General features: G+C 45.8%; 2 protein-coding genes across 2 annotated transcripts; one reads left to right on the plus strand and one right to left on the minus strand.

The window, feature by feature from the left end:
* Positions 1-2,516: 2,516 nt before the first annotated feature.
* enc1 (ectodermal-neural cortex 1) lies at positions 2,517-10,539 on the minus strand. The gene is made up of 3 exons (XM_060050443.1): positions 10,220-10,539; positions 6,279-8,100; positions 2,517-5,033 (listed from the first exon to the last, which is right to left on the minus strand). The coding sequence occupies exon 2, from the start codon at positions 8,092-8,094 to the stop codon at positions 6,319-6,321; it is 1,776 nt and encodes a 591-aa protein (XP_059906426.1). The 5' UTR covers positions 8,095-8,100; positions 10,220-10,539; the 3' UTR covers positions 2,517-5,033; positions 6,279-6,318.
* A 932-nt stretch (positions 10,540-11,471) lies between these two features.
* On the plus strand, positions 11,472-17,523 carry LOC132456175 (beta-hexosaminidase subunit beta-like). The gene is made up of 14 exons (XM_060050444.1): positions 11,472-11,791; positions 11,923-12,071; positions 12,488-12,553; positions 12,979-13,025; positions 13,201-13,311; positions 13,409-13,510; positions 13,637-13,769; positions 14,138-14,318; positions 14,542-14,628; positions 14,968-15,040; positions 15,166-15,340; positions 15,818-15,908; positions 16,017-16,121; positions 17,168-17,523. The coding sequence occupies exons 1-14, from the start codon at positions 11,538-11,540 to the stop codon at positions 17,229-17,231; spliced, it is 1,638 nt and encodes a 545-aa protein (XP_059906427.1). The 5' UTR covers positions 11,472-11,537; the 3' UTR covers positions 17,232-17,523.
* Positions 17,524-18,213: the final 690 nt, after the last annotated feature.

Genomic DNA, 18,213 nt, shown 5'->3' on the forward strand with positions numbered 1-18,213 from the left:
TCTTTAGCATTCTTCTGGATGGCTATTTGTTCATTTGCTTTCAACATCTCCCCAGAATGTAAACAAAACATCATATATCAATAAAATATATCAATAAAACACATAGCTCGGGCCAGATATGACCAAGACATTTGACTGTGCTATATATGAATGGATATGAATTGAGTTTTTTTCTCTGCCGAATCTTATTTTTACATTAACATTAAAATCATGAATTAAAGCAATGATATTTTTCATTTAACTTTTATGGACACTTGACAACCACATCTGACTCATTTGAACGTGAGGCTTACATTTTATGTCTGACCTGTGTGGGCATACAACCGGAACATTCCCAAGAGCGAGGCTTGCGTCTAAAATAAACTCATGAATACTGAGACATGAACATGACATCTCTACCTTATTATATTGTATGTTTCATAAATATTGTTATTCCTTGCCAATCAATGTGTGGCCATATTCACAAGCACAGATGCACGTGCATACAAACACGCACACACGCACACACACACACACACACATACACACACACGCATGCACGCACACACAAACACAGAAACACACTCACCCACCCACACAATGCACGAAGACACAAGACCGTGTCTCCAAACAAAAGAAGGTAATGCATTGTGTGGGTGTGTGGGTATGTGTGTGTGTGTGTGTGTGTGTGTGTGTGTGTGTGTGTGTGTGTGTGTGTGTGTGTGCGTGTGTGTGTGTGTGTGTGTGTGTGTGTGTGTGTGTGTGTGTGTGTGTGTGTGTGTGCGTGTGCATGCGTGCGTGTGTGCATGCAAATGAGTGGTCTGTCTGAGGCGAGGAGTGCGCGGAAGGCTGAACCCAGGGTTACTTTCCGTGTTGCCAGGCGACTGCGGTGCTAAGGGCTGGTGTTCTCATCACATGTGGGCATGCACATCCACCATGGGAATGCCAACCGAATGCTTTATCATTTCTCTCACCACCTCTAGAGCCGTCCCGGTAGCTCGCCTTCGTTAGGATTCAGCGCCGTGGAGGACGGAGCCTCATTGGTATGTTTGGACGATGCCCGTTTTGCTGTAGACAGGAAGTTCCCCTTCCTGCCGTGATTAATGGGAGTCTGTTCGACCAGGCAGGAACACAGGAGTCTCTGACAGAACACCCCCGCGCTACCGCTTAACAGCACCAGCGTTTTCCCTCCCCTCTCCCCTTCCTTAACGGCTCAGGCAGTTAAAAGGGAGTCAGATACGGGAGATAAAGTTTGAGATACAGAACGGATGATAACGTTTGTAACACGTCGAGTTGTTGTTGTTACGACAGACACGTCAAACAACTGCTATCTTGCCCATTCCTTTGCTAATTGCTTGTTTATCGGACTCTTATCCACGCGGGCTGGGCGGCAAAACCAGTTCAACAGGAGTTTCCCAACTTCCTGTCCCTGACCCCAGCCGTTCTGGGCGGAGGGGGCAGGTCGGGAGCGGTGAGGTCGGCGGGGGACGGGGGATGTCAACAAAGGACAGAGGCGGACTCCTCAGGACGCGTGGAATGTGGCCGGCAGAGGGGGGGGGGGGGGGGGGGGGGGTCCCCGGGGAGAACCAGGGAGCGTCCGCCCCACAGGGGGTCCTCACGACGAAAAGGGGCCGCAACTCGGGGGGCTGCCTTTCCCCGGTTCAAGGCAGCAAGAAGTGGTTGGGGGTGGGAGGGGGAGACGGTAAGCAGCACAGCAAGGAAGGGTGAGGGGATGTTCCACCCCAGCCCCCACACTTTGGAGATAGAGGTCATAGTTGCCACGGTGACTTGACAGCCAAAGATAAAGCATCCCTCTCTCTCTCTCTCTCTCTGCTCTCAGTCTCTCTCTCTCTCTCTCCCTCTCTCTCTCTCTCTCTCTCTCTCTCTCTCTCTCTCTCCTCTCCCTCTCTCTCTCTCTCTCTCTCTCTCTCCTCTCCCTCTCTCTCTATCTGCTCTCTCTCTATCTGCTCTCTCTCTCTCTGCTCTCTCTCTATCTGCTCTCTCTCTCTCTCCTCTCTCTCTATCTGCTCTCTCTCTCTCCTCTCTCTCTATCTGCTCTCTCTCTCTCCTCTCTCTCTATCTGCTCTCTCTCTATCTGCTCTCTCTCTCTCTGGTCTCTCTCTCCCGGCTTGCCTTTGCTTTCACAACAAAGACAATTCAGAGCGATAGATACAACTATTTTAGTCCCCTGCAGGCTACGGAGAACAACAGCGAAGCGGGCGTACGGCTGCGTGCCGCTTTCAGTCCTGCGAGGCGCTCACTCTGAAGCTATTTCAAATATGTAAAGCATGTAACGAGTAAGCATCTATGCAGGATGCATAGAAATACCCTTTGAATGAGTGCACCGGAGTAGGGTTGCGCTATTTGCTAATGTTGTTTAGGAGGGTAGGATGCCTATACTATGTAAAGCCATACTATGTAAAGCCTGTTACACACCTTATATAATTTGTGCGTTATAAGGAGGGGTTGTGAATATCTTGTACGTAAACTTTTCGACTCGAGTATGAATGCCACGAAAAAAGAGCCAAACACCAATGTTACAGTCAAGAGGAAAAAACTCTTATGTTTACTATAAGCCATGAATTTCACATTGTGAAAAAAATCCACATGTACAAAACAATGCCATTTTAAAAAAGACAAATAAAATGAAACATTGAAATGATAAAAACATAAAAGTCAATACATATCGACAGGGAATTCTTTCTGGCTTTACATTAGGCTATAATGTAAAGTCAGAATGTGCTCAAAGCTCCAATGACATCCAGTTTAAATGGACACACGATGCAGGTTGAGAAAAGGTCAGAAACAAGGAAAAACGCAAAGTCAGCAATGAGTTGTACATTCAAAGGGCCTGCATTGCTGATCGGCTCTAGCACAAAGTTCTGTTCTAGAGGGGAGGAAAAAAAAACGTTTGACAAAAAAAACTAATTAAAATGAAAGACACCACTGTTTTGGGTTACATAGAGGTACATACACAACAGCATACTAATGACTGTTAGCAAGTTTTTCTTTTGGATAAAGACATTGTGCATTTGTAGTCATTACAAACTCGCGGGGCGTTTTTTTCCTTTTTTGTCTTTGTGCATTAGCAACAACAGCATAGTGGAAAAGTACTATGGCGTCTGCGTTCGTTAGCGTGCCGTCTTCAGAACCGACCCTACTCTACATCAGCCTGGTGATGGATGCATGGGAGCCGGGAGGAAGACTAGGGATTGTGGGGATGACACCCCGAGCCATGTCACAACCGCAGCTCAGCTGTGCTGGTGACAGCTGGGCAAGCCGTGGCATTCCGCACCGTGTTGGGGTCTCTCTGTATACTTATAGGGCTTTGATAGTGGGGTGGCGAGAGACAACACACTAAAAACAATTAGCTCGCCTGACGAGTGGTTGTCGAGTCGCAAGAAATTCTGGAGGCCCATGGCGGCTTTGGACTTTGACGACTTTGAACTCTAGTCGGGATCGGAGTAATACACTGATACTAATCATGGAGTATCAGTGTGTAAGAAGTATATGAGTATGTAAGAAGTTTGTACTGCATGCCTGAACTCTGGGATGTGGTCCAAGCGGGGGGCAGAGTTTTATCCATTTGTCTAATGTAATGTTCTCGTTCTTTGAACGAGAACATGCACCCCAGGGAGACAGAACTGTGCAAAAGACAGACTAATAGTAATACAAAATAATATACAACACACACCCTGGACTGACACGAGGGCAGGCAGAGAGGGAATAAATAGTATCGCTAGTGAACGTCATCACCGTCGTATAAATTAAGACTTAAGGAGAAACATTGCAGCAGGTTTAAAAAAGAAAAAAAGCTGATTCATCTCTGGTAAGGTTAAAGTGACGTTATTTATCTCTAGTACGAAGGCAGTTTCTGCCATCATTTAGGGTAAGCATCGCGTGTGTTAAATCCAGGGGTTCACCAAAGACCGCCGGAGAGCATGAGCCGGCCTGTTATCGTAGTTCATCGGTGGTCATGGTATCTCTCAGCGTAAGGAGGGCAGCGGCTCCCTTTATAGGAAGCCAACGTGTGAATACTGCCCTCGGTGTGCACTAGCTGAGTTCATAGCTGTTTTAAGCCTGGGGGGGGGGGGGGGGGGGGGCGATCTGCAAAAACAGCTCCACAGGTCATGACCCAATGACGGTTCCACAATTCTCAAACACCCCTCCCACCAGACCTCTGATCTATCCTCAACATCAGCTGGTGCTGTTGATCAAGAACCCTTGACCTCGTGACCTTTGGTGACAGTAAAACTATGAAAAGAAAAACACCCAGAGGGTGGGAAGACCACAGCCAAGTGTGAGACCCCCAAAGATCAGAGCATACAAGGACCTTTGCTTCGCCAGCGTTTGGGGGAGGGGAGCGATGTGACCACCAAGGTGGTGTAGCGGGGTAGGAAAACGGTACAACAAAGCAGAGTCCAATAAAAAATAGCGAAGGTTTTCTTGTGCCCTTCATGATTTGGCTGGCCTCCCAAAGCGTGTTCTGGAACGCAGCCCACAACACAGCACGTTCACTCTTGGTTTTAATCCCTTCATGATTGAAATAGTACATCCGACATGCAATTGATTACGGTCTCTGAGAAGAGAGTGATTTTGTTTTGTTTCATTTCTTTCTTTTCATTTCATAGAAGAACAAGTTGAGAAAACAGGACACATCCTCACAAGCATTTTCGTGATTCAATGGACACTATGCAGTTTGCATGACGTGAATGTCGAAAGCCCAAGATGCAATATGAAATTTTGATTTTGCATTTCATACAACAAGCAGCGGTTTGTTTGGTTGGTTTGTTTGTGTTGGATTAGTCCCAGATGTTTGGTCAGAAATGGGAAAGGACACACAAATCTATGTTCAATCCTTCCAGGATTAAAAGCACAGTTCTTTGTCATCAGTGTCCGCACATTGGAAACATCAAGTTGAAGTCAGGTGTCGGGACGTCGTTTGTTTTTTTGGGGGTATTTTCCGAACAGCAAAGACGAGTCATTGTCGCACAGGAAGTTTAAGCGTGATCCTTCACAGTTGGAATCCAGTAAATGATGCAAAATGGTGGAATCTGACAAAAGGAGACAGAAAAAATGACATAAAATAACAAATTACGCATAGAAAACTTGAAAACATAATAAATTAATCCAGTACATTTTATATTAGTTAAATTGTTCGATGTGACTTAGATAAGATTGTTTCAGCTATAACTTAACTCATTCACACAATTAAGGTGCAACTTAATGGGAGGTGGCCATAGTCCATGATTGGCTTACTCTCGATTCAGCAAAGAAGAGGAGGAGAAGAGAGCTGGAAATGATATGCTACTCAAAAACACTCCTGCTACCAGTATCCTGGTAGCAGGAGGAATTTACCTAATCGATGTTTTGTCGTATCAATGGATTTAACTGAGCAACACTGACCATCATTTAAACATTTCTCTGATGCGCAGGTTTACCAATCTGAATGAAGGACAGTTATGGTGGACGGTGGAGTCCTAGATCAGTTGGCTGATCCATCCCCTCACACATAACAGTAGAACTGAAGGATCCCCGGGGATGAAGCATGACTCAGGCAATCCATTTAAAATACAGCAGGCTTTAAAAGGTCCATCAATGCATTGTATACCAGTATGTGTGGCAAAATGTGATGCGGATTTGATATATATTATCAGTGTGTGTGTGTGTGTGTGTGTGTGTGTTTGTGTGTGTGTGCATGTGAGTGGTTGCCCGTTCTATTCATTCAGGGGGATCAGAAGTCTTCAGATGCACCTCAGCTTCCCTCTCTCAGCTCTGCTGCGTTCTCATCTCACTGATCTGAGGTTTAAGTCTGAACTAGCGGGGTGGGGGGTGAGGGGGGGTGACGTGTGGGTGGGGGTGGTATGTGGGTGGGTGGGGGGGGGGGGGGGGGGACCGGAGGTCGCCTGCGCACCGCGAGGAGCCCCCCTCTCATGCGGTGCAGGAACCATAGCCTCTTCAGGAGGAGCCAATTGAGAGAGGATTAGTCTCACCAGGATGCGGTCGGCTGCTAGTTGAAGCCTGTCTTATTGGCTAACTCCCCCCACCTCCTCCAGCCTCTAAACATGTATTCCATTTCCGTTGCACTGTCCCTGTGCTTTAACCAAACGCATACCTCACCAGCCTTCACTCGACACCCCACACCGTCCTAGCATCCGTACCCACCACCGGACACTTCTGACCAACGGGATGCACACAATCGATGGCATCTTCAAATGTACAAAACCCCCCAGACATTTTGGTTCTCAATGTCTCACACGCCCAGCGAAGCGGGACTACAGAGAGTGAGCTCTTCTTACCTCGCGGGAGAGGGGGGGGCGTCGAGGGGCCCGCGGTGCTTCAGGAGGGGAGGTGCTTCCACGTGCTCACGAAGGCGGTGGGGATGAGCGAGTAGGGCACCGTGGTGATGCTGTTCCACGCGTCCAGCGTGGGGTCGTAGCAGTCCAGGGTCTTGCAGCGCTGCGTGCCGAAGTAGCCGCCCACCACGTACAGTTTGTTGCCCGACGCCACTGCCTGGCAGCTCATGCGCTTGGCCGTGACGTCCCCCACCTTGGTCCACTGGTAGCTGTCGCTGCTGAACTTGTAGGCCGAGCACGCCGAGAACTCGGTGTCGCCGCCCATCACGAAGATCTGGTTGCCCAGGACGGCGGCGGCCGTGTAGCGCCAGGGCTGCGGGCAGGAGGCGGGCACGGTCCAGCGGTTCTCCTGGGGGTCGTAGCACTGCACCTTGGGCAGTTTGTCGTGCGTGACGCTGGTGCCCCCGAACGCAAACAGCTTGAGTTTGACGCTGACCACCGCGGCGTTGCTCACGCCCTCCCTCAGCGGCGCCACCATCGTCCACTTGTTGACCGCCGGGTCGAACTGCTCTACCTGCTTGAGGGACACGGACGGCGAGGCCGGGAGGCAGCCCGTGGCGGCCGTGTGCCCGCCCACCACGTACAGGCAGTGCTTCAGCTCCGCCGAGCCGTGGCCGAAGCGGGCGATCAGCATGGGCGCCGCCTTGGACCACTCCTCCTGCACCGTGTCGTACACCCACACGTCTTTGGACACGCCGTTCTCCGAGCCCCGCCCGCCCGTGATGTACACCTTGCAGCCGATGGCGCAGGCGCTGAACTCCTTCCTGGGGCTTGGGATGTCGGCCTTGGGGATGATCTCTTTGGCTTTCTGGTCCACCAGGTACAGCTTGTCGCACATGAAGGTCTGGCCCCCCAGCAGGAAGAGCGCGTGGCTGGTCTTCCTGGGACGGGCGCACGGGCTGTTGACCACGCCGTCGTTCTGCAGGATCTTCAGCTTGCAGCAGATGGCCTCGTCCACCAGCTCCTTGCTCTTGGTCTGGCTGTTTATCAGTGGCTCGGTGGAGACGTTCTCCATGAGGAAGACGGCGGGCAGAAGGGCCAGACGCACCGTTTTCAGAAGCTCCGGCAAGTGGGGGTGCCTTCCTTGCAGGTCGTAGGTGACCCAGTTAAGCGCGGCCTCGTAAACAAGTTTCTCGTCCTCCGTCTCCAGCTCCTCGTGGGACAAAAGCTGCACAACCATGTCTTTGGGCAGTTGGAGAAACTCCTCCGTCTTGCATATGGCGGGGAAGTTGCTCAGGCACATGCTCCAGGACAGCTCCGAGAGCTTGATGCACTGGTGGGCGTCGGAGAGCAGCAGCATGCCCAGGCAGTTGGTCGGGTGGAGGTTCCTCTCCAGGAACTCGGCGCAGGCGTCGCGGATGTCCTGGAACTCCAGCATGTCGCCGGCCTCCAGCAGGGACTCTGCGTTCTCCTCGTTGATGACCACGCGCGAGGAGTAGGCGTAGTCCAGCAGCAGCTCCAGCACCTCGGGGTGGATGGAGTCGTGGAAGTCCACCTCGCTGGCCTGGCTCTCCCTCAGCCCGCCGCTGAACATGGCCTCGAAGTAACGGCTGCAGGCGGCCAGCACGGCACGGTGGCACGGGAAGGAGCGGCGCCCGGCGTGCAGCATGACGTCGGTGAACAGCTTCTGCTGCCGCAGCGCGTTGAGGTGCATGAGCACGCTGTCGGCGTAGGACGACTTGTGGAACAGGTAGATGTTCATGGAGCCCGTGCTGCCACGCGACTTGCGGTTTTCGTGGACGCACACGGACATTTTCATTGAATCCTGGAAAAACCAAACAAAGGAAGGAGTTTGATTTATGTTATATATTTGCTGGATTAAATAGATTTGCATGTACAATACAGGTGTTTAGGGTATCATACATATATATATATATATATATATATATATATATATATATACACACACATCAGAGTTGGGAGAAATTGTCTTCCTGTGTACTTCAGGAAGTTTGATTCAAGTTTGTAAGATGCAGCAGGATGAGGTAAACCAGGAAGAACCAAAAATCCTTTATTCTTTTCAGTCACCAGGACTTACAAGAAAGACCTGCTCACTAGACCACTTCAAAAAAGGAATTAGTTTGGCCTTATAGCCCTCTTAGCAAGACGGTGGTTGGGGCTTGCCTGCTCTCCACGTCTTCAGCGGTAACTGTCATTGTTCTTGCTCTGGGTGCATTCATGCCGAACTTGTCAGAGATTCCGGGTCTTTAAATCCCATTAAAATGTTTCTATTCAGAGTTTCTTAACACTTTCTATTGAGGAACATCAATAGGCAAACATGTTAAACATGGTCGACATTTAAAAACAGGGAACCACCTTTACATAAACATAATTAACCTTAACCTGATGATTTGACCTGTTATAGCCCCATAACAAACTATTATTGTTTTGCTATGTTGTGTTGATTCCTATCCTGCATTCATATGATTCCCTGCATGATGAGATGATGAGGCCAGCTTTCTACTGCATCGTGATCATCATTTGTATATTGGGAGACGTTATTCATCATAATCCTGGTCTTTAGACTCTGGGATCTCAATCAGGCATTTTATTCTGCGTTCCCCCTTCTTAATAAAATAACAGCATTGGAAATACTTATCAACAATGCTAGCCTGTGACCTAATAAGCATAACTATTTCCGAGAGGCACTAATCAGGTAATACATGCATAGTCATAATGCTGCTGTCCTAAATAGGCTACACATTATTTTAGTTAAACATTGTACGTAGGGTCATTCAGGTATGACATTCAATGAATCAAAACCGTCTCTGCCCGCAAACACAATTAACAGTTTAAAAGCAATTTAGGGAATTAGAATGGAATTTCACTTAATCTGATTTACCATGTGGTCAGGGTAAGAATAATTATTTTGTGGGAAGAAATCCACACATTTCCACGAGCAAATAGTCTGGTAAATATAATACGATTATATTACCTGATATAACCTATTAGTGTTATTATAATTATATTAGGACACTTACTACAGAAACGGCTGAATCTATTCAACACAAATTACAATTTGTGAGTAGGCCTGCCTCAGCCCTTAAACTCTTTTAAATCCTTGTCTAAGTTCTTGTCTCTTCACTTCACATTCCTCAGGCATTGTCTTGAGTATCACAATAATCATCTAATTGGCCCTCAGTGAAAGATCTAACCCACAGGGACGCACGGCAGCATTCACTGTGCGGTAGGCTACACACTGACACACACACACACTCCGCCTCTCCATCGGATCGACTAGACGTGTTCTAAATCATTGCCAGGTGTTCATAGTGGACCATGGCTATCACACAGGAAGAGGTGCCAAGGGGAGAGTCTATAAACGAAAGAGCCCCCAAACAAAATGTTGCCGGTCTGGTATAGGAAGAACAAGACCGAATACACTAGGGGGAAATGTAAGCAATGCAAGGTTGTATTCCCAAACCAGCTGTCAGATCTCTAGGGGTGTAGTTAATTGTGTTAAACCCAACCACTAACGTGGTCATGATCAAACCGGGGACGCTCTAAGAAGCAACACGCTGGTCCACCTGATGGCCTCATGTCTGAGGGTCTGAAGATGTGCTTGAAGAGCATTCTTGGGTGTAATCAGAAAAAGAAAAGAAAAAACGGTGAATCGCACTAACGCCATAGATCATGGTTAAACGACATTAACCCTCAAACGAATATACACTATTCCTATCGAGTTGACCTAAGCCTTTTATGTGCTATAATGCCTTCTCCATACAGGGATATTTAAAGAGGCCTATAATAAAGGAATATAGATTACAAGTCTTCATTTGGTGAATTAAATAAAACAGCCTAATTGTTAAATGCCCTGCATTCTAATGTAGGATTGGATCAGATCAGTGCCGTGGTCCAGGCATCTGGTTGGGTGTGGGTATTACCTCTTTAGGTGAAAGCAGGAGGTCAATTCTGTCCGTCTTCGCCCTCGAACATGCCGCCTCTAGCAGAGCCACGATGCTGGTTCCGACGCTCTTTTGCGCTTGACAATAATCCTGGATTATTTCCGCTACAGTCGCAAAATGAACATTCACAGAGAAACGATAGTAATCGTCTAAATTCGCCTTGACATTTGAGTTTTAGCAATATTTTCTAATTTGCCGATCACAAGTTGGACAGAGAGACAACAGGCTGATGAGGATGACCAGCAGCGTGCTCGTGTGTCGCTGCTCTGAGTGTGAGCGGCTGTGGGCTCCGTGCTGTGGATCAATGGGAGTGTTTACAAAGAGGAGGAGGAGGACCGCCTTCTGAAGCAACCCAGAGGAATTACTGGGGAGGCCGACTTTAGCCTACACATGGTTTGAGTCTATGAGTTAAATTCATACAATATTATTGAACATTCAACAACAACAATAACAACAACAAATTAAATGAAGATTTAACTACAATGTTTCTCATTGTAGGCTAAATTAGTTGCTGAACATTGATAAACGATTAAATTATCCAGCATTTTAAATCATATCGTGGGTCTATCTATTGGAGGCATATTAATTGGAGAGAAGAGGGGGAGGGGTGCTAATTGATGTTGTTGCTCTGTAGCAGCAGGACTAGGCCTATTGTAGTCAAATGGTAAATAATACAAACGTAAAATCAACAGAATAATATGAATATTACAGTGCATGCCTGTATTGTATAGTATTTAATCATATCAATTGGTAAGCGGGGAGTATACTAGGTCTAAAATGACAACAGAGCCACCTAGTGGACAATAGAGTGCGGTTGAGATGTTATACGAAGCTGCTTCGCTCCGCCCTCCAGAAGATTCGAGGCCGGGAGACAATCGGAAATAACACACTCTACGCCAAATGAGTTCAAAAAATGAGGTCAAATTGTGTCGGAAAACATTGCAAATATTTCAACCAACTTTTAAGAGGGGCATGTCTATGCACATTTGTGATGATACGTTTCGACTCCAGTTTGCGTTCATACAACCGGATACAATATTATTTCACATGACATTGCCGGATCAATTCGCAAATGCGTATTATTTTGCAGATTATATTTCTGACAGATTAAATGAAACATTAGAACGCAACGCATATTCGTCTGGTTCACAGGCAAATGTAGTGTACAACACGGAGTTGTCCATAACGCATCACCAGCAATATTGTCTTCCGCTTTGCTAAGCCCCTCCCACTTTCTAACTGCACTGGATGTGCGACAGTCACTGGTGTTATTCTAATTTCACATGGGAATGTCATCATGTTAGCTGGGCTGAATTTCGTTACGCTGTTGCTCTCGGTGGCTGTATGTCAGGGATCTCGATACAAGGACATTGATAGTGAAACCGTCAGCGTGGACAAAGGATCCACCTATGGTTCTCTCTGGCCTCTGCCCCAGCAAGTGAGTTTGTCTGAGGTTTCATTTAAACTATCGAGCTCCAGCTTCAGGGTGGTGGACGCCGAGGGATCGTCTGCGGGTCCCAGCTGCAACATTCTCCAGAATGCATACAGAAGGTAAGACTATGCTTTTTATTGTTAATGGTAGTTTTTCATGTGGTTATTTCTCTTTCCACTGTCTGATAAGAACAAAGGGTATTTTTGCAAAAATAGAAGATCCAGATGATATGCCCCACTATAATCTGCAGATATTATGAATACGTGTTTGGCAACGCAAGAAAGACTGGACATTTCAAAAGGAAAGCGGCAACATCAGAGTTGTCAGAACTACAGGTGTCGATCACATCAGGTGATTCGGACTGTGACGGTTACCCAGGAGCGACCTCGGACGAGTCATGTGAGTGACTTCCTTGTTTTTGTATAATTGCAGGATAAGGATACAGGTTTTGACACACACACACACACACACACACACACACACACACACACACACACACACACACACACACACACACACACACACACACACACACACACACACACACACACACACACCTTGTTCACAGGTCCTCTATGGCAAAGTCTCCTGCTGTTCCTGTCATTTTAACATTAGGTCGGATTTATTAATGTCTGTGTCATCCTAGCACCAGTGTGGTCAATGTCTATTTAATGGACTAGTTTTGTCCATACTGGTGCACGCCCATGCACAAATCAAACAGACACATAATTCATTCGATTTGCTACGCCTGTGTTTATCCTACTGTGAAAAGGGCCCATTGTTAATCTGTTGACAACTGTTTCATCTCTGTTCAGATGAACTGACGGTGGACCAGCCGTATGCAATCCTGAAAGCACCAAAGGTGTGGGGTGCTCTTCGAGGTAGGGATTACTAAACTAGGACTAGGCCTATATGAAGTTGATAATAGCCTGTATACAAATTTATTTATTGACAGATTGCACATATGTTTATTGACATCCACTCTTTCAGAGATACTGAGCAAGTATTTCTAGGACCAGCTTCTCAGTGTTTTACCTCCATATTTTATTCGTATTTATGTTTGCATTATTTTTGTCTGATTCTGTACTCTCACTCTCTGCTCTAGGGATACCTGTCTTGTGTTTTATTCTCATTGTTGTTGCTGCTATCAAGCCTGCATTTCCCTCAGGGGATTAATAAAGGCTTAACTTATCTTAAACCTGACCTCAGGTGTCTATTGGCTTTATACGTTGCCTGCAAAATGACATTGGACTACAAACACGCCTTGTCCTTAAAAACTCACGATGAAGCCAAATGTATTTTACAGGTCTAGAAACGTTCAGCCAGTTGGTGTATGAAGATGAATATGGGGCTGTAAGTCTAATATTTTGAGATATTTTCTAAAAAGAAAAAAACCGATCCTGCATTGTACTATTTATTTGCCACATGGCCGGTGTAATACATTTATTTTTTGTTTTAAATTAATCATTGAAATGAATCAACCTGTGTGCAGGTGCATTGGTTTTGACTCCCTCTTTAAACTTTTCAGAAAAGCATTAACTCGTCAAAAATTGTCGACTTCCCAAGATTTCAACATAGAGGTATCTTACTGGATACCTCTCGCCACTTCTTGCCTATTAAAGTAATCTTGGCTAATCTGGTAGGTCCAATCTCATAATTTTTATTTCATTTTCATGCTTATTCAATGTTTCAGTTTCTGGGTGTTTTCTTGATTTTTAAACTTCATACGTTCACAGGAAGCAATGTCAATGAACAAATTCAACGTGTTCCACTGGCACATCGTGGACGACCCGTCATTCCCCTACCTCAGCAGAACCTTCCCCCAGCTCAGCCAGATGGTCAGTGTCGTAATTAAGCACAACATATTTTCATTTTGGTTCATAACTGTATTTATTTTTTGCATTGGAAAACTCAGCTTTGCATGACCGACAGCTTCTTCTTATTAATTTTTTTTTTGCGAGCAGGGCGCCTACCACCCGTACACCCACGTGTACACGCCTGGCGATGTGAAGATGATCATCGAGTTTGCCCGGTTGAGGGGCATCCGGGTTGTCCCAGAGTTTGACACGCCGGGACACACGCAGTCCTGGGGCAAAGGTGGGTTTTTAAATCGCTCTTCTTCTCTGCGCTGGTTCTGAATCATGTGACAAATTACTCTCCGAAATAAATCGTATCAAGGTTATAAAATAACCAAAATGATCTTTTGGCAGTTCTTGCACCTCAAAGACTTTCGTAAGCACTTTCGTGCTGCAGTCTCTGCAGATGCAAGATGATGCAATGATTGTGTTGGCTTAGTCAGAAAATCAGGGAAGGCATGATTTAATTCATTTGTATTTATTTCTCCAGTCGTGTTTCTGATTTCCTGTCTCCATGGAGACCCTAGTGGTCTTGAAACATTGTATGCTGCCCACTTAAATGGCCAAACTTAAAACGCACAACCCCCACACACCGCTTCACCCCACCAGGACAGAAGGACCTGCTGACGCCGTGTTACTCCGGCTCCACTCCCTCTGGCACCTTCGGGCCAGTCAACCCCATCCTGAACACAACCTACGACTTCATGAACCTGCTCTTCAAGGAGATCAGCGAGGTGTTCCCCGACGCCTACGTTCACCTGGGAGGAGACGAGGTGGACTTCAACTGTTGGTAAGAGCTGAGGTTTTGTTTATTCATTCAACGGTAATTAGAAAACGTATCAGGAATGTCTAGTGGTTATAATGTTTGGCCTTCAGCCAAAAGGCTCTGAAAGGTTGTCTGTCTCTGAAATTCTTGCGCAAGATGTCTAACCCCTACCTTCTCATTAATGAACAGAGAGCTTATCTAAACAAAAATGGCAGTTTAAACTTGCTGTATTTTCTCCTCTCCACAGGAAGTCAAACCCAGATATTCAGAAGTGGATGGATGAGCACGGCTTAGGAAAAGACTACGCCAAACTGGAATCATTCTACATCCAAAAGTGAGTGGATGAAAGTAAACGATATGAAGCATTCTCCACAGTGCACTTCTTCAGTGCAGATGTTTGAAGACATCCAATATGTTGTAAAATAGACAGGGGAATTACGTTTCGTTTAATCTAAATGCACCTTGAATCTGTTCATGATGAAACAGATTCTGATTCATTAACCAACCGGCAACAAGGTTGGTTAATAAATCAGCCGGAAAGCTCTAACCATAATCTGGATGGGATAACAAGTGAGGTGTTATCATAGGATGTGAACAATGCGTTGCTTCATCAACAACCAACAACGGTGTCTGACCTCCCGATAACTTCATAATAATAATACAAATATCACAGGCTCTTGGGTATCGTCGCCGCAACGAAGAAAGGCTCCATGATATGGCAGGAGGTGTTTGACAACGGCGTGAAGGTACGGTACTTGAAGACCCAATTCGACGATACCCTGTAATAAATATGAACGACGTGTTTGAATGTGGATGGAGTCGTTCAGGTGGGCTGCCCACGTGTACGTGTTGACCGCTCTAACCCCGGCAGCTGCCGGCGGACGCGGTGGTGAACGTGTGGATGGGCAGTGGGCTGCAGGAGGAGATGTTCAACGTGACGGCGGCGGGCTTCGCCACCATCCTCTCCGCCCCCTGGTACCTGGACTACATCAGCTACGGACAGGACTGGCAGCGCTACTACAAGGCGGAGCCGCTCGACTTCAAAGGTCCGTGCTCCACCGTGTCCTCCCTGTTCATTTACCTAAAGCGACTCATAATGTGTAAATTTTTCCGAAGAGGGAGAAACAACGATATATCGCTGTAGGTACGTGTTCAATAGAACCAAGCACTAACAATCGCTAGGTTAACCCATTCCCTGTATACAACAAAGCTAGCTAGGATAAGATGCTACACAACTAAGTACTATTTAAAATAATAATAATAATTGTGCCAGGGCATACGACATGCAATAAATGCATACATTAAGTGGCATGAACGTATGCCTCACGTACTCTACTAGGGTAGCGATGATGGGAACATGGCTGATATTCAATACTTAGTTTTTCAGTGCTTGTTTTCTTTCATAGAAAGGCAAAGGGAACATGTTTAAAACTTCCTTAAACAGGCTCATGTACTGTGCACAGGGGGGGAAGGGAATCAGTTGGTTTTGAAGTTCCCCATTTGAATAATGACGTTCTATGCAGGTAGTGATGCCCAGAACAAGCTGGTGATTGGTGGAGAGGCCTGTCTGTGGGGCGAATTTGTGGATTCAACCAATCTGACGCCAAGGCTGTGGTACGCTTAATCCAGACTTCTCCCTGAACCCTAACCGCTGTTTCCAGTGAGCCTGGTTAAGACTGACCTGTGGTACTCATGTAACGAGTGTTTGTCGTCTGGCTGCAGGCCTCGCGCCAGTGCTGTGGGGGAGCGCTTGTGGAGCGCCAAAGATGTGACCGACGTCAACGACGCCTACAGCCGCCTGGCCAAGCAACGCTGCCGCATGGTGGAGTAAGTGACCTAGTGCTCTTGTGTTTATGTACTTGGTTTTAGGGTCGGAATTGGCAGGGACCTCACATTTTGGGATTCTGTAAAGATTGTTAACTAACTAATAACTTTTCATTCTCACCGTGAATTGGTCAATTGAAAGGACGTCGACAGAAACGTTGTACAACTCTGCAGAATATTGGGTCATAAAGTAGTTACTATAGGTTTTTGCTGCTCTTTTGCGGCTCTTTTTGCTTAGCAACACAAGAACCCACTGTGTGATAGCTGGTTACTGTTAGTGAAAGGCTATGCCGCATTTGTATAAGTCTGTGTGATGCAACAAGGACATACTGGCACCAGTAGCAGTATGCGCAGCTTCAAATACTTCCGGAGTGGGTCTTTGCTTGAATCTTGTTTTTTTTTTTTAAAGGGACACTGTAATATTTTAAGTCATTTATCAACGTATTCATTCATAATGAAATCAACGTATTCATTCATAAATAAGTCCTCATTGGTGTAAAATTATCTCTGCCAAAAATCTCACTTATCCTCCTGTGCGAAGAATAATTAATATGTAGTTACATAGGACGGGTAAGCTTCATGGAGGCTTCCATGTTCTTTCGGTCTATGTACTGCCGAGAGGGACAAAAAGCACTACGTGGTACAGGAAATGCAAAACGCGTTTTCACTCTGAGCCAGCGTGAATGATGACTGAAATAATTCACTATCTTGCTCGAGGAATAATTACTCATGCATCATTAGCTTACACTAATGATTCAATGCAGTTTGACATTTTTGGAAATAACGAACCTCATCATCACTTGAATGACTCGATGAGGTAGTATTGGATGTCATGACACAGCTTCTTGGCACATACTGCCCACCGTAGTTTTTGAACAAGCAAGCACTATTAGTTTGAATGCAATATACAATTGTACCACTCGATGGGAGTAATTTTTACACAGTGTCCCTTTAAGTTTCTTAATCAGATCTTAGCTGAATTTATGCTTTAATTATCAGACCGTGATCATGACTGACATTTGTTTATGTTTTCTTTTTCTACATACAAGGCGTGGGATCCCTGCGGAGCCTTTGTTTACAAGTTTCTGCCGACATGAGTATAAGGGCAACTGAAGTGTGGGCCTGGAAAAGTGAAGAGTCTACGGACACACACACACAAACAATCATGTGTTTTCTTTGAAGATTTTTGTGAGATTGATCTCTCATGTTAATGCACTGAACCTTTTTTTAACATTCAACCTCTCTTCTAAAATGACTGGATTGGATCCTTCTGTAGTTGTAATCTTTTCTACATGATTCCCGATCAAATATTTGCATACTCCCAAATTAATTTATGCTGGATCAAATTTTTTATATTAATGTTTGTATGATTCCGTATGAATAAAGTTTTCCTTGAAATGGTGAATGGAAAGTGTTTCATTTCACACACCTGTGACTGACTATCAGGGAAGAGCTGCCCAAATTAAATCTGCGATGTGTATGAAACCAGAATAGCTCCGATCACATCAAATATGTCTTAACCGTGGGATGTGAATGTTATAGCTAAATTAACTCTCATGCAACACACACATCATTATGCATTCATCTGAATCATGTGTATCATATCCCCCCAGGAAATATGGAGGGATTTAACTTGCTTTTTGAAATATTTGTATGTATTCTATGTTTGTTGCAACGGTTCAAATCTGATTTATGCAAGTCTAATCTTGCGTAAACCTTTGCTTTTAAAAATGTGTTGATGAAACCAGTTTAATTTGGTTCTGGATGATCTAGAATCTATACTGGTCTATGCTAGAAGGGTTGAACTGCTCATATGGGCCTAAATGTCTGTCTATAGGGCCTAGGATGAGTTAACATAGTTGTCCCTTCAAGATGAGCATTGGGCCCCTGCCGTCTGTCTGGGCCCCGGTGCAGTGCACCGGTTGCACCGTCGATAAATACGCCACTGCAGCTTTTAAAGTTAAAAAGATAACTAAATGCAATTTGAAGGTTTCACCTTCTAAATGATGTGCCAATGATGCAATAGAAAAATCAACTCTACAATCCTCCACCTTATTACAATGAAAAGAGTCTCTCGTTACCAATGAGTTTTCCT

This window comes from Gadus macrocephalus, chromosome 4 (genome assembly GCF_031168955.1).
Source record: "Gadus macrocephalus chromosome 4, ASM3116895v1".
NCBI lineage: Eukaryota > Metazoa > Chordata > Actinopteri > Gadiformes > Gadidae > Gadus > Gadus macrocephalus.

Excerpts from the sequence above, each read along its gene's own strand:
- enc1 (XM_060050443.1), bottom strand. The coding sequence starts at position 8,094 with ATGAAAATGTCCGTGTGCGTCCACGAAAACCGCAAGTCGCGTGGCAGC.
- LOC132456175 (XM_060050444.1), top strand. The coding sequence starts at position 11,538 with ATGTTAGCTGGGCTGAATTTCGTTACGCTGTTGCTCTCGGTGGCTGTA. Across the intron at positions 11,792-11,922 it reads CTCCAGAATGCATACAGAAG|ATATTATGAATACGTGTTTG; the intron begins GTAAGACTATGC and ends TATAATCTGCAG. Across the intron at positions 13,511-13,636 it reads TCCCCCAGCTCAGCCAGATG|GGCGCCTACCACCCGTACAC; the intron begins GTCAGTGTCGTA and ends TTTTGCGAGCAG.